Source organism: Clinocottus analis, unplaced genomic scaffold (genome assembly GCF_023055335.1).
Source record: "Clinocottus analis isolate CAN_PGR_092001 unplaced genomic scaffold, fCliAna1.0.p SCAF_14, whole genome shotgun sequence".
In the NCBI taxonomy this organism is placed as follows: domain Eukaryota; kingdom Metazoa; phylum Chordata; class Actinopteri; order Perciformes; family Cottidae; genus Clinocottus; species Clinocottus analis.
Genome location: NW_027175865.1, coordinates 5,249,017 through 5,264,369, shown reverse-complemented (window position 1 = coordinate 5,264,369; position 15,353 = coordinate 5,249,017). Strand labels below are relative to the sequence as shown.

The 15,353-nt window shown below is 45.8% G+C and overlaps 1 protein-coding gene across 1 annotated transcript; it reads right to left on the bottom strand.

Annotated features, from left to right (window-relative positions):
• Positions 1-677: 677 nt before the first annotated feature.
• eomesa (eomesodermin homolog a) lies at positions 678-4,414 on the bottom strand. Its single transcript, XM_068575094.1, has 6 exons — positions 3,521-4,414; positions 3,032-3,186; positions 2,268-2,389; positions 1,880-2,038; positions 1,678-1,739; positions 678-1,561 (listed from the first exon to the last, which is right to left on the bottom strand). The coding sequence occupies exons 1-6, from the start codon at positions 4,228-4,230 to the stop codon at positions 811-813; spliced, it is 1,959 nt and encodes a 652-aa protein (XP_068431195.1). The 5' UTR covers positions 4,231-4,414; the 3' UTR covers positions 678-810.
• Positions 4,415-15,353: the final 10,939 nt, after the last annotated feature.

The following is a 15,353-nucleotide window of genomic DNA, read 5'->3' as shown; positions in this document are numbered from 1 at the left end:
CGCTCCATATAAAAGCATCGTCTTAAGATGAAAGGACTTTATATAGTAGGCTTGTTGCTATGTCAACTTGTTGGCAGCAACCACTCAGGGAGCCTTTATTTTGGAGGCCCAAATTTCAATAACAAGCCATAAAAATACAGTATAATATCACAGGTCTCACTCACTGCATATCTTCTTCAGAAAATGTATCGCATCCAGTTATTTCAGTTCCAGCAGCGACTGTACATTTAAAAAAATGTGTGTGGAGACTTTTATCTACTGGTGATAAAAAAGTAGATTTTAAGAACTGCCAGAGGCCCGTCTTATTCACACACCGTGGACACGGGACGTTAAAACATACCGAGACAGACATTTGGACAGATGCTTTGTGAAAAGCCGTTTTATTATCCATTTAATAACACCTCCATGAAGACAATTTGTACAAGATACATCACATTCTAAAGTGCACGAATACTGTACAACGGAAATGACTTAAATACGCAAGGAGGGAGGGGGGGGGGGGAAATAAAATTCACATTTGTAAAAAATAAAAACTTGTAAAAATAAATGAATAAAAAGGGACATGCTTTTTTTTTTTTTTTTTTAAAACAACACAATCACTATGCATGTTTCTGCTCAGGTATGTGAGAGGGGTTGGCCTGGGAAAATAACCATGTGCAGCTTGCTTGGGGGGGGGGGGTATGGGAGGGGGGGGGAAGAGAACACTAAGCTTTGGCACCTTTAGAGAAAAGAGAAAACAGACATTAACAAGGAATGGAGAGCACGCAGTAATAAACAAAAGAATTATATGTAGTTTCCATAAATACAGTCTTAGGGGCTTGTGTAGAATGCATAATAACCCATGCCTTTTGGGTTGTCCTTGTACTCTTCCGTGGTCAAGTCCTCACACTTGATGGTCGGGGAGTTCTCTGTGCTCGAGCCCCCAGGAGACATCCTGCGCCGCTTGCACACCACGGAGTACACCCCGGAATCGCTAGAGTCCACCGATTTCAGCGAGTGGGACGTCTCGATCCAGGTCGAGGCGGGCGGCGCGCTCTCCTCGGGCAGCTTGTCTTTTGTGGCCCCCAGCTGGTCCTCCGGGAATGCTGGGGGGCTCGGACGAGGGGACCAGGGCAGGCCCGTGGTCATCTTGCGCTGGTAAGAGCTTCTGGTGCCCCAGCCCGCGGCCATGGAGGCGAAGGCCGAGTCTGGGTAGTAGCTGAGGGCGTGGGACGTCTGCAGGGACAGGGGCTTGATGCCGTAGGACAGCAGGCTGCTGGTGGAATAGTCATTCTCGTAGGCCAGATCCAGCTTGTTGGAGCCCGGCTGCTGGACCGGGGGGACGAACCAGCGCTGGGCAGAGGCCGCGGCGCCGATGTCCTCACTCTGTGGGGAGAGGAGGCTGTTGGTTTGGGGGACGGCCCGCTCACTGGCGTAGAAGCGGTTCTGAGGCAGGTTGTTGACGAACTGGTCCTGAAAGAAAGGCTGCATGGCATAGCGGGCGCCGGGCACAATCTGGGTGGAGCGAGGGGAGTCTGTTGGGGACGGAGTCAACCGGTCACTCTCCGGGGCTGTGTACATCCTGCTTGACAAAAAAAAAAAGAGAACAAGAAAAGTCAGCTTCCGTGACGCGCGTCAAACAGCATAACACAGGAAAAAACAGAGCGACCGCACGGACTCAAAGTGTAAGACACTTACGAGTCATAGTTATCCCGGAACCCTTTCGCAAAAGGGTTGTGATCTATCTTCAGCTGGGTGATCTAAAACAAACAAAAAAGAAATATTGCATTAATAATGTGAGAGATAATTTTACACACAACTAAATGACTAAACTAATGCATGGCCTCTAAAAAGCTGAATATATTCTAACTCTACAATAATGTAGCATTCCAGTGCTTACATCCGTGTTCTGGTACGCGGTGACGGCTATAAACTGGTTCTCTGGGAAGGTGAAGGTTTGAGTTCTGGCCTCGTTGCTCATGTCCTCCACCCCGTCCTCCGTCACCTCCACAATGTGCAGTCGCGGTTGGTATTTATGAAGCGACTGCAAGACGATCATCTGCAGAGGAGAGAAGTGTGATGAGGGCAACGCCGGGGACGACACGACAGGCTGCAGGAATCCATTTGTGCTCTTTATTCAAAATAAAATGGGGGCCTAAAATATCTTTAAAAAGATGTCGATTATGCCCAAAAGTTAGAATGCACACGTTACTAATTTTAATTGGTGAAAATCTGAAATGATGAGGATGAATAGAGAATTGGGAGCATGTCAGAAATCCATATCTTACTTGTGTGTTGTTGTTGTTGGCCCCTTTATTGTTGGTCAGCTTCAACTTGCCAAAAGAGATTTCTTGCCTCATCCAGTGAGCGCCAGTGTTCGGAGATTCAGGATGAACATACATTTTGTTACCTGAAATTAAAATGACACCGTTAGTAATATGGTAAATAGAGAGAAGAATGATATCCTGCTTCTGGACATTATGCATCAACGACTGATTTGAATCATCTTAAAGATTTTTTTAATGATTAATCAAACATTATTTAGTTTGGGTTATTTGAATGAAAACATTATTTGACAGAAGATTCAAGACGGATTAATGGAATTTATTGAAATAAGGTTAAAAGGTTCTTTTTAAAAAAAGATGTTGAAATATATTAATTTTCTTTTAATAATATGCATCTTATCCATCAATCAAATGAAGCAAATGTTTTAAATTAATCCATCTGGTTATATCAATTTTAAAAAAGGGTTGATTCTCTCAGGAGTCTAAATGGTTGCATTAAAACACAACAAAATAAAACATTTTAAAAGATTTAGCAAAAAAAAAAAAAAAAAAAGTAAAAAAAAATTGGGGAATAATTAAAAAGAACCGTCTTTAATTGCAAACAATCTTAACCTTTGACACCCAAATCTGAGTCTCACACGCTGAATACGACATTGCTGCATTATTTATTTCCAACCACGTTTTATTTTATTTTTTTAGATTTCTTTTATTCAACAAATTACATATTTGCTGGAGTCAAATTACTTTTCTTAAATCTCCAAACTCACCTTGCATATTATTGTCTGCTTTCCCACATGTGACCCACTTTCCTCCCTGAAAGCGCCAGTGATTCGGGTCAGCCAAAATAACTTCTACAAAGACATTGTAATGGGCGGTGAGGTTGAGTCCAGTGATGTTGAAGCTGAGGAATGGGAACATCCGCCTAGAAAAGAAAAAGAAAAAACAGGAATAATTAACGGCTGTGCTCATAAAAGCAGGAACACGGGCATGTCATGCGGGACATTTGTCAAAGTGCTTCTCGAGTATTCGATTTTTAAATAATTGCACATTTACCATTCACCAGAAACGAACACTTTCAAGTTCAAACCCGCATCAAAATGCGCAAAAAGGATGACAGGAATCATGTGCGTAAAATATTGGGCATGCGTAAAATTGACCGTGGTCATCAGAAGAGTCAAAAAAAAATAGGCGGACGGTAAAAGTGAAAACGAATTGCACATTCTGTCTATCTTGTTTAAACGGGGCCTTCTGCTTACCTGCCCTGTTTGGTGATGATCATCTCGGTCTGGTGCCGGTGGAATTTCAGCCACAGAGGCCGGTTGCACAGATAGACCTGCGCTCTGGCTCCGGCGGCGGACCCCGGAAGAGACATGGAGCCAATCCCCGTCCCCGTCCCGGGGTACGAGGGGTACAAACAGCCCGGACCCTGGCTAAACTGGTACCCCCCGCTGCTAAACTGACTCCGGCCGGTGCACACAGACGAGGAGGAGAAGCCTGTGGGCGGCAGGACGGATCCGTAATGAAGTGAAGCCGGGTACCTGGAGCCGCTGGACCCGGTGTACACCGAGCCGGTCTGTCCTGCGTAAGGGAAGAGGGAACAGGGGCTCGCCATGTCGGCACTCGCCTGAGCGGACGAGATGAAGTATCTGTCAGAGCCAAGTTCGTCTATGTTGTAACGTCGACCGCTCGTCAACTCGTCCTCGCCGAGCACCGGGGAGCCTTTCCTCCCATCGGGCCCGGTTTTTGCGAAAGTGTCCCCCTCTGCCTCGCCCAGCATCCCGCCCCCTACGCCGCTCAGGTACTTCTTCGGGGCGCCGCTGGACTCAGATTCCGTCCGGTCCACTTCTTGGTAGTCAAGCTGCGATGATGGCCTCGGGCTGTTGTTGGCACTGTCCGACGACGAGAGGTTGTAAAACGTCTTGGGTAAACTGATGCTGGCGCTGGGAAGGATGTTCTCTAACTGCATTGTTTAGACCTTGCAATGAAAAGAGTTTTCGAGAGAGTTTCCAGAGGAGTGAATCTCAGCCCACAACACAAAAAAAAAAGAGGCGACGCAACCGCCGGCGTCCTGGTCGTTTCTCTGCGCGCCTCCCTCCCGTACGAATGATGGAAGGAGGTGAAAGCGTCTCCTCGCCTGCGGATGTGCGGATCAGAGTCTAGGCTTGACACTGGAGGTTCAGCGGCTCTTATAAAGATGTAGTTCTCCACACACCCGACTGATTGTGAGGGAGAGAGGGAGGAGCTCTGGGAGAGGCACGCGGGGGCACCAGCCAATGGTCGCGCTACCCTAATTCAATTAGAAAGCGTCTGCTGGAAATGATATCTGGAGAAAAGTCGCCAGTGTCGTTACATTTATTTTGTTTGTACTCTCACGTTCTGGGTATATCCTCGACCGAAGTGGCGAGATTAAAACAATTACAAGTTCAACAATAGCTTCAGTTTGTTGTCAAATATGAGTGGAACATCATTTCTAAGAGGCTGAAACGACAACCGGTGTCTCTGCACGTTTGACTTTTAAAGCACACAACACCGCTTCTGCTCCCTGATACACTCTGTGCTTCGGCGTAAAATGTACGTTCACATATGGCTCGTCAGATTATGTCCACACTTACTCACACAGCGGAGACCCCCAGCACTCCCAACACGTCAAGAAAGAGAGAGAAATCACATGTGCACCTTATTTCCTGTAATTGGCCTGCGTCGCCTCTTCCACTTCCAGGTTTTCTGTCTTGGCTCTAATAAAACTATTCACCGTAAAATACATACAAATAACTGTCTGAAAAGGACAGCTTGAAATAAAAAAAGACACGCTTTTTATGTTTCGTTTGATTTAATTTGTCTCTGCTTCACAAAAAATATATTGCAGCTTATTTTTCCTTTTCTCAGGTGACAAATGCATTGTTGTTGCTGGGGCTTTAATTCTCTTCATATACTGAACGTATTTATATTTTCTAAAAAATAAAAAAAAAAGCATCTTTTTTCTATCTGTTTTGAAAGTTTAATGCGATATTTAAATTATTGTTAAAATGTTAACCAATGAACTCGCCAAAAATGCTTTATTCATATGAGAGATATCCTTTGAAGTAGCTGCATATTTGTAGGAAAATATGATATATTTCCTAATTTGATTGATTTAAAATATGAAACCGTTGAATTAGTTTGAGTAGCTTTGCAATGTGTGAAATAATTGTCATATTAATAAACTACATAATGGGGACGAGCTCTTTGAAAGCCTGTTATGTTATGTCTTTATATATATTTGTTTGTATTTGTTGGCATTTGAAGTAACGGGGTTAAAAAGAGGAACTGCCGTTTTTAAATGATGGTAAATAAATCTCCCTTAACCACTGAAATTAAAATAACGGATAGGCCTCCAGGTCTGAGAGAAAAGAAGCACTAACACTGCACAAGTCTGCTGCGTGACTACCGAACAAACAATAATCATAATATTAATACTAAAAATAGAGAGACACATAGTCACAGTTATTATAATACAAAATAAGAAATGAACAAAAATAAAATCTGTTTACTGAACATAAAGTCATTTTTAATTGCACACACACACACACACACACACACACACACACACGCGCACACACACGCGCGCGCGCGCGCGGAAACCGCGCAAAGCGACTGAGAGAGATCGAAAGCACCCGAAACCAGATATAATCAAAGAAACATGTCGCACCACAAACGTCGTTCGTACGGCCCCCGGACCTCATCATACGGGGACTTGTCTGCAGCGGGAACGGCGACAGCGCCCTCTAGCGACCATCAGGATATCTGGGGAACTTTTCCCATCGTTGGTTATATTCAAATAACTCAACACTGTAAGTAAGAGAGCTGCATCCATGCTCTCACTTTTTCCACTTGCATCTCACTTTGCGTACGTGTGTGTGTGTGTGTGTGTGTGTGTGTGTGTGTGTGTGTGTGTGTGTGTGTGTGTGTGTGTGTGTGTGTGTGGGCAGTCTGTGCACGTGCGTCTTAAAGTAAGCTGGAGGGAGAGTAGGGGGTGAGATGAATTTGGGGAAAATGGGGATACAGAGCTGTGAAAAGCTGTGGGAGAGTCTCGGCTGGAGGCAGATTGGCTGGTGTCATAAATGGGACAGTGGAGCTGGCTGCTGGGCCATCAGGGGACCAGAGCTACATGCACACAGCACACAATCTGTCAATCAAAGACCGGAGAGCCGTCCCAGACTGCCGCACAGAGGCAGGGAACACCAAATATCCGACAATGGAGATCAAGCATTTTTTCCAAGTGGCTTGAAAAAAAGAAAAAAGAAAAAGCAATTCTATTATTTTATTTTTTTTTGCCCTGTCTCAGAAAGTCTCACTTATCTGCAGCCATGAGCACATCCTGATTTCCCCCAGTCGTCAGGGGACACAGCGAGACGTGCCACCAGAGCAGCTTTTGGGCTTTGTGAAATGTAAAATTTCATTTGAGCAGAATTCCAGAGGAGCTACTGTTGTGAAGGTCCGTTTTTCCACGAATCCCAAAGGCTCCGAGAGAGTATGCTTCTAGATGCAAAAGGAAAAAATGAACAAGTATGCATTGCGAGGATCACCATGGGCCTGTGAGCCTGATCCAGGATTAGGAATGAGATACTATATGTCTGTGTGTCAATGACCAAACTCTCTCTCTCTCACACACACACACAGCAGAGGTGCTGCTCGCTTAACTCGGCCGCCCTTCTCTACTTGGAGGCTAAATCTATAGTTCAAAGGACGAACAAAAGTTGCACATCTCTCACCTGAGCTGTCAACGCCTCATTAGTGCAATCTCTTATTCGATGGACCCTTGCACGATCTGCAACATTTTGATAAATCATGTGAGGAGAACGTGTTTTAAAGGGAACATTTGGTCTTCGCACCACCTGCGAGACACAAGGCACGTGAACTTTCCTTTGCACGGATTGTTTCACAACTTTGACGCCCATGTTTCACAGACAAAGCCCGTGGAGAGACACCAAGCTCAGTGCTGTTGTTTTTAACGGCCTGAAGTAAAGTAGGTTGGTTTTTCTGAAATGACCCCAAAGACTCAGATGCCATTTGAAAGCAATATAGAAAACAAAATAAATGTGATTTACAGGCCACCTATAAATAAACTAATTCCAAATGAGGTGGATGTTTAGGTTCTACTCATAAAGGAGCTCCCACTTGTGACCTGTCAGCGTGTTTCTTGACCACCTATAAAAGTCCAAGTGTGTCTGAGATGACCCTCCTTGGCCCCGGGCCAGGGCCCGCGCGACAGGGGAAGGGAAGTCTTACCATATTGTTGTCAGAGTAGATCATCAACAGAGCACATGAAAGGAATACATTCCAGGTTTTATGGGCCAAGGTGGCTGCTGAAGCCTTTGCTCGGGAGTGAATTCATGTACCCCATTGCAAGGATTAATAACGCAAGTCTCATTAGAGATCCTCGCCACCGAGACCCCTGGAGGGAGGGGTGCTGGGAAACGAACCGAGTGCAATGTGCACCGTGCCAGCGCTGCGCTCCTCCGCAAATCATCATCCTCCAGAGCATTTTTATTGGAAAGAATTTATTTCACAAGTTTATCAAAGATGTCCCCCAGTATATTTTCCAGTGTGTGGGGGGATTGCGAGCGTTTAATCAAAGCAGTAGCCTGCGCGCGAGGGAAGCTTATGTTACCGACATGCTGCTGTCTTCAAAGATACAAAGGTGACAGCTTTCATGAATTTCCATTTGGGTGCATATTGCTTTCATCAATTACTCCCTCTTTTTTCTTCTTGCCTCTTATTTCCTTGTCCCCGCCATTTTCTTCATGATTTAAACAGCACAAGGTTCTCTAGCCTGGACACAAAATGTATTTGTATTCACTTCTTTTTTTGTTGTCATAATGCATTTTTTTCAACCTATACTCAAAGAACATTAGAATATGTAAAGTATATTCATGTTTGATGTCATGTCGGCTCTTTCCCATGTCATTCTAGCAAATTATCATGAAATGGGAATCTTCCCCATCTGCAAGCAGTCAGTGAGTGAGACCCGCGGGAATTCTCTCTATATATGCAGCACGTTTGAATTCCTCAAAATACATTAAAGTACGCCAGATTGCATAAAACCATCAGATGCTACTTTGCGTCATATCAACAGATAAGTCTCAATGTCAGCATGTTGCTGCATGCATGCATGTGTGCGTGCATTTGCCATGTTGTATGTGTGTGTATGTGTGTGTCTGGCCCGTGGAAGGAGCGGTGGATTATTGCAGGAATGTATCCGGGGATATGTGAGCCCGATGCTTTTGTGATGCGAAGGGTTTTCAGGGGGCAATGATAATCCACTGTGTTAAGACAAATCTTGGAAAAATAAGGTGTACTGGCTGCATTCAGGGAAATAGGATTGCACTCACTGTATTTGATTCCCCGAGGCATGCTAACATGATTTTTGGATTACTGCATTATAGAAAGTGTCACCCAGGGCCTGTGGGGAAACGCAGCAGCTCCACAGCACGCGTTTCAGGTAGCTGTGCTTCTCTTATATGACTCTTTATCCTCTCACGAATGCATTATCTCCTGGCGCTACATGGAAGTTTCAAAAGCCTCCAAGTCTATATGTTTCCCAGATGTTGAGAAAATGGGAAATAAATGCAGCTCATTTCCATCAAATCTTTCATATTCAACACTAAAAAAAAGTCATTACCGAAAGCCTGGGTGTTAACTTCATGATGAGTTGTTTTTTTTTTTGGTCTTTGAATTGGGGAAGCAGATCACTGAGCCGACTCCGACACATCCACCCTTTTACTTTCACCCACTGTGTCGTCACGAGCAGAAAAAAAAAAGAGACGAAAGAAGCCGACAGCAGACGGTAATTCCGATGGCCCGAGTCTCACCCTCATCCCCATTTTAGCGTCAACCTTTGTTGACCCACTTCTCCCGGCCCATCCTTCTGAAAACACCAGAGGCATCGACATAAGGGACCGGAGCAAAATAGCAGGTGCTAAAAGTTTGACAGCGTAGACGGGATATATGTGTTCCCTGGAACGTGAGGTGTAAGGGAGGGTGGCGGAGTTGTATCGACTCTGCATTAAGCCTCCCTCTCCGGCAGGCGCACGAGGAGAGTCGGGGTGAGCTGGGGAGGGGAGGTTAGGGGAGGGCAGAGGGGGAGAGACACGGTCCCACACTGGAGCTGGTGGACCAACCAGCCACCGAGACGCAGCAGCCAAACCCAGCTCACCCCTGGTTCCCCGTCCTTCCCCACAGCACTATTACTGCCAAACAAGCTGGGCTTTTATCACATTGCTAACCCTGACTCAGAAACTGCATTTCAGGAGGACTCTTTCTCTTTTTTTTTTTCTTCTTCTTCCTTTCCCTTCTTTTTTTTTTTTTTTCGGGACAGGGAACACAAACAGATTTACACCACAGGAGTATTCTGCTGCTGCTCCTGCCTCAATGTGGTTAAATCAGTGAGTCAGAAGTGAGAATGTAGAGTTTTAACACTTCTCTCTCCCGGTATGAAAGCTTCTAGAGCGACACAGAGGAAAGCCCTAACTGACTTACTGTCTACCAGCCAGAGGCATATGCTAGTGGGAGGAAGGTTATGTAGACATGATTAATGGCTTAAGGTTGACCCCCCCCGGGTGATACAGCGGTGTAGCCTCGGCATCTTCAGTCTCCTCTGGGGAGTAGGGGGTACGGTACATTCACAGTGCTCGAAGGCCCTTTGATGCCTCTGTCTGTCAAGCAAAAAAACCCGCAAAAAAACCCTGTTAAGGCCACATTTGGAGACATTTAAATCAATATTATTATTTCCTTATATTGCATCGTGCAATTAGATAGTAAACTAATTGATACAAATCCAAATCATCCCTCTGAAAAGGCTCCTCTTCCTGCTCTGGAGAAATGCGTCCAGCAGCCATTAGATATAATTAGAGACCACAGAATGCTTTTGTATTAAAACATTTGCAGCAATTTGGCAGCTGTATAATTTAGATGTACTGGATCATGCCATGCACATACATGAAAACACACACACACGCACGCGCGCACACAATCGTATACGCTTGCCGGCGCGTATGCACACACGCTCATATATGCACACACAGAGGGACCTCAGTGCAGCGGACACCTTCAATATTGAACCCAGACCCAGGCCCGGTCTGTGTATTTACATGTAAATGGTCTACAACAATCTGCGGCCCCTTTCGTCGGCTCCGTCCCTCCAGCCGTCTGGGCCCGTCGGAGAGAGACGCTAGTCAGATGGAGGTGGGGGGGGGTGGAGGGCGGGGGGAAGGGGACCACATCAGATGGGCTCCCGCGGTGATGGAGCCAAACGCTCCGATGGAAGAGGGAAGAGGCTGCCTGCCTGGCAGCCACTGAAACAGCAGGGACTCCCACATATCATGGAAGTGGTCCATGGTTTGGTCTCCTCCTCTGACTGCAGAGCAAGGGAGAGATGCCGAGGACTAAAGGCCCTCCCGTCTGAGGGCCTTTAGGACCAGAAGTCGTCGACGTTCAAGGGCCACTCGTGTATGCCACGCTGGGTCAGTTTCGTCAGAGAGGAGGGCGGATAACCTGGTCCCTCCATTGTGGGTAGAGGTGTCATATTTGACAAGTGTATATGTGGATGTGGAAGGGTGGGTGTCAGCGATAAGAAATTACGAACAGCAGTGAGCATACATATCCAAGTCACATGGTGGAGGAGAAGGAGGCTGCCTGTGTTTGTTCCTCATGCTCGTCTGTCGAGTGTTTGTGTGTCCTTCTGTGCTGGCGGGTCAGACATGGTGGAGGTCTAGACACATGGACCAAACATTCTGTCTGACGTGGGGGTGCGCTTGTTTCGAGGTTCATCCGATGGTTGTGGACCTTGATAGAACCGACCAGCCGTGACAAGCTGGACCCATACCCAGTGGTAACGGTCCAAAAATCTGGTGTATGTTGAAGCTATTGAAGCGGAAAAAATCCGACTTCTAGCTGTGCTTTACGCACACAGCATGAAATGAACAACGTAACCTGTCGTCAACTTGAAACAATTAAAATGCGAGGGGTTGACTTGGTTTGCACATATTCGATGATTCAACTCATGACCAAGTCAGAGAGAGGGGGCCTTAATTTCCAAACGGAAAACAGATGCTGACAGTGATTCATTAGAATGAATAAAGTCTCATGTCTCACCTTGTTGTTTGACAAACTGGCATTGGGCTTCCTTTTAACGGCATAGTTTAGCGTGTAAATGACGCTGCAGTCATTTTGCATGCATTAAGAACACCTTTCATTCTCTTTGAGTTTCATTTGTAAGCCAAGTCTGAACTGTGTGCAATGCAGAAGCAGCTCAGTGAAAATGCAACTTTCTGAACAAGTGACTAAACTGAGGGAGAGACTGTTTATGATGTGCAGGTGGCTCAAACAAACACAGGTCTTAAACCAGGACCAGGGGTCGAGAGCGGTGTCCCAAAGAAGGTAAATTACATTTGCGACATTTTTATTTTTATTTGTTTTTGTATGTATTTTATATAAACTTTGTATGTGAACTCTCATTCTCATGTTTCGCAAAATGTCCAACTATTTTCTAATTTCAGAAAGTAAACTCTGAATTTGTTTCACAGCATTTTTGTTGCAGTTTTAGAGTCTTCGTTTTTGGAAAGAAGACATAAACCCTTTGACGACGGTGCAAGGAACCTCGTGTTTGCTTGATGTGGCGGTCCTTCGGGGGATTCCCAGTGATGCCAACATTCAAGTTTTGACAGAGGAGGACACACTACGCTAAAACCTTCCACCCCTGGTTAAAGAATGTCCCCCACCCCCTCATCAACACACCGAGCCGTCACACCTTTTGCACAGAGGCAGGCAAAAGGGGAGCCCCTGGCTGATGTGGTCCCTGTATAGCCGTGTATTTGAGCATGTGTGTGGGTCTCTGTGTTTCTGAAGTGTGTGTGTGTGTGTTTGTGTGTACGTGAATAGCTGTGTGGGGGACAATGCAACACGTTAAACCAACGTGGGAGGTGTGAAGACAGGGGATCTGCTGCAGTCAAAATGAACAAGGAAGAAAACTGCTTTTGCTTTGTTTTCACGTCTTGTGAAAGTGCAATTAATTATGTGCATTGTTAGGCTTTTGGGCTTTTACTTGTGGCCTATGGAGTTGTTAATTGTTAGATGTCAGAAACAATTAAGGAGATGTCCTTCAAAAGAACAATCACAGTTGCGTGATCACACGTTACCGCTAAGCCTAAAGGCAAGAATCTCAACGCAAAAAGATATTTCCATGGAGTTCTTAATTAGTTTAGCTTGAGAGGCAATGTATGTAGGTTCACCTGTGTGGTTAGTGGTAGTTAGCGAGTTACCTCAGAGCAGAGGATGTGAGTGGGTGGTCTCACACCACCCTAAGGCTATTTTCGCTTTCACTTTCTCAACAGGATTTCCCTGAATCTTGTTCAAAAAGTAGAGGCAGTAGTGTAGAGTGGCCGGCTGTTCTCACACACAGTTTGTATCAGAACGTAATGCTCTATAGTTCATAGACGCTACAGGGGCTTTAGCAAGAGCACCGATCGCTCATGTTGCTGAGCATTCACAGCAAACAATTGTATACCTGCCATTGCAGGAGATAACACAACGATTGCTCTGTTCTATTAAGTGTCAGAAAGCCTTGGCCATGTGGCAGCATGACCGAGTGACCGTGTGACCGCGAGCCAGCGAGCGCAATACCACGGGGTCTGACTTTGTGGTGGCTGGTGGTTAGCTCGGCCCAGTGATGGGACTTTAAATACAAGACTTGCATCTTTCTTGAAGTGTCCGTCCGGCTGACTGGTCCTTTCAGTGTCGGGAAGAGAGAAACCAAATGGACAAACTCCTCAGAATACAGCAGATCAAACAGTGACATCAAACAAAAAATAATTCATCCAAAAAATGAGTTTTCTCCAAAGGTTTTTAGTATCTTTCAGCTTGAACGCACACGTCATTCATTTTGTTTTGTGTTTGTTTTTTTTATATTGTCCCAGAGTAATCTCAGATATAATAGATGAGATGGACTACACAATTTGAGTCAACCTGGCATACTGTGGTTTAGCGTGAGCTGAAACTCATGCCAGTTTGCATCGCTCACTAACGACATTCTGCCAGTCTTGGCAGGGCCGACATGACTCGGGGGTTCAACACAGGGGTTAGGCAGGCGCCATCCGACTCATGCCAATGAACAGCCATCTCTGCTCTGCGTAGCTTTCTGATTCCTGCCATAAACAGGGTCACTAGTTGCTGCCCCCCCCCCCCCCCCCCCCCGTCTTCCCTCTCCACGCCCCCCCTCACCCTGCGTGCATGTGAGCTATAGCTTAGCCGTGACTCCCCACTGCAGGGTGAAGTGTGTGTGTACGGTATGTGTGTTGCGCTGCAGCCTGCTGGCCTTCCTCTCTGCCGAGGCCAGAAGGCATGCTCCCCGAGTCCTGCCAGCTCCTCCACAGTCTGGGGCCACTGATGTCAGAGTGGCAGGAGCTTGTGGGCGGCTGCTATTAGTGAGTCCTCTTCACGCCGGATTCTGGAGTTCCATCAGCTGGTTGTGTAACTTGTTTCTTGTTTGACGGGGATGAAAAGGGGAGGTGGGGGGGATGCATGTCTGCGCTTGTGTTTAGGAGGGGGGAGGTGTGAGGTGTTGGGGGGATGCGGGGGGGGGGGGGGGGTAACTTTTGGCTCTGCACAGAGCAGTGCGAGTGGACATTCAACCACATTACTGACACCAAAGTAAGCTCAGAGCCAATAATTCTAGTGTCCAAGTCAAATTTTAAAATGTTTCGACAACAACACAGAGCTGCACTGTACTTATCAAGATCAGATTTTGATGAGAACACCTCCGAACAGCTGCCCTCCCCACGTCTGTGTTTATGGTTCAGTCCTGCCTCCTGTATAGAGCAGCAGCAGGGGCGAACCATCACATTTGGTGCCCAGCGTGGGGGCGGTTGGTGAGCTGTCGAGATCCAACTATCCCATGGAGCTTTTCTTCTGTCTCTTCAGTACAATTTTGACTAACCTCATTTGCATCTGCTAATTAGATCCTGTTAGCATAATTCATACACATGACACCCTTTTGAAGCTAATGAATAGATACATCTCCAGACAACTCGCAAAGAGCATTTAATGAGACTCAACTTACTCACGATCGGCTGGTACCGTGAAGAAGAAAGTTGAGGAGGAAAATCAGAGGCATTAGAATTTGTACCTTCAAGTTAGGTGGGAGTTCTGTGTTATACGTTGATAATGCAATCACATTTGCAACACTAGAAAATTTCGCAAGAAATTTTGAAAGTGTGGCTACTACTGCCGTAAGACGTCGCAATATATAGCTTTTGTTTCTGACGCCCGTCTCTCCTCCAAAGCACTTGAGTTGGTTTGTGTGTTAAACTGATTGGCTGATATGAAGCACCTGTGTGCTGCCGTCGTCATGGTGACCAAGTGAGCGCCAGCAGACTGATTAGAGGCAGACTGGACTGTGGACTTAAGGAAATAAACTACTGAACGTCCTGAACACACACAAACGTATATGAAATATCATATGACCTTATTAATGATCACAGTGTTGACAACTACACAATATAAAACACACGTAAATGTCTTTATGTGTGTCTGTGTGTGTGTGTGTGTATGTGTCTGTTTGTGTGTGTGTGTTTGTGTGTCTGTTTGTGTGTGTGTGTCTGTTTGTGTGTGTGTGTGTTTGTGTATGTGTTTGTTTGTTTGTGTGTGTGTCTGTGTGTCTGTGAGACAAACAGACAGAGAGACAGAAGTCATCTGTGTTGTGTGTGCGTGTGTAAGTGTCTGCGTGTCTGTTAAACTGCCCTAACGAGAACACCTGTGGGTCGTTAGATCAAAGGTTGCCATGGTGATGACTTCAAAGGGACTTCCTTACGCTGAGCTTAATAGACCTAAATACTGTGGAACTCCTTTCAAACTATTTTAAAAAAATGGTACTTTAAAAGCTCCTATTGTTTCGATATCGCATATTGAGCGTTAGGAAGACCTGATGAACAGATACTGTGACTAGCGAGTCTGTACGATAAAACATGTGTCTGTACGGGCGATTTACAAATCAGGTACGAGCTTCAGGGGAGACGTGGTTTTGGAGGGAGATTTAACATGGCGGCGGATGGCAGA

Excerpts from the sequence above, each read along its gene's own strand:
- eomesa (XM_068575094.1), bottom strand. The coding sequence starts at position 4,230 with ATGCAGTTAGAGAACATCCTTCCCAGCGCCAGCATCAGTTTACCCAAG. Across the intron at positions 1,740-1,879 it reads CCGCGTACCAGAACACGGAT|ATCACCCAGCTGAAGATAGA; the intron begins GTAAGCACTGGA and ends TGTTTGTTTTAG. Across the intron at positions 1,562-1,677 it reads TTCCGGGATAACTATGACTC|GATGTACACAGCCCCGGAGA; the intron begins GTAAGTGTCTTA and ends TTTGTCAAGCAG.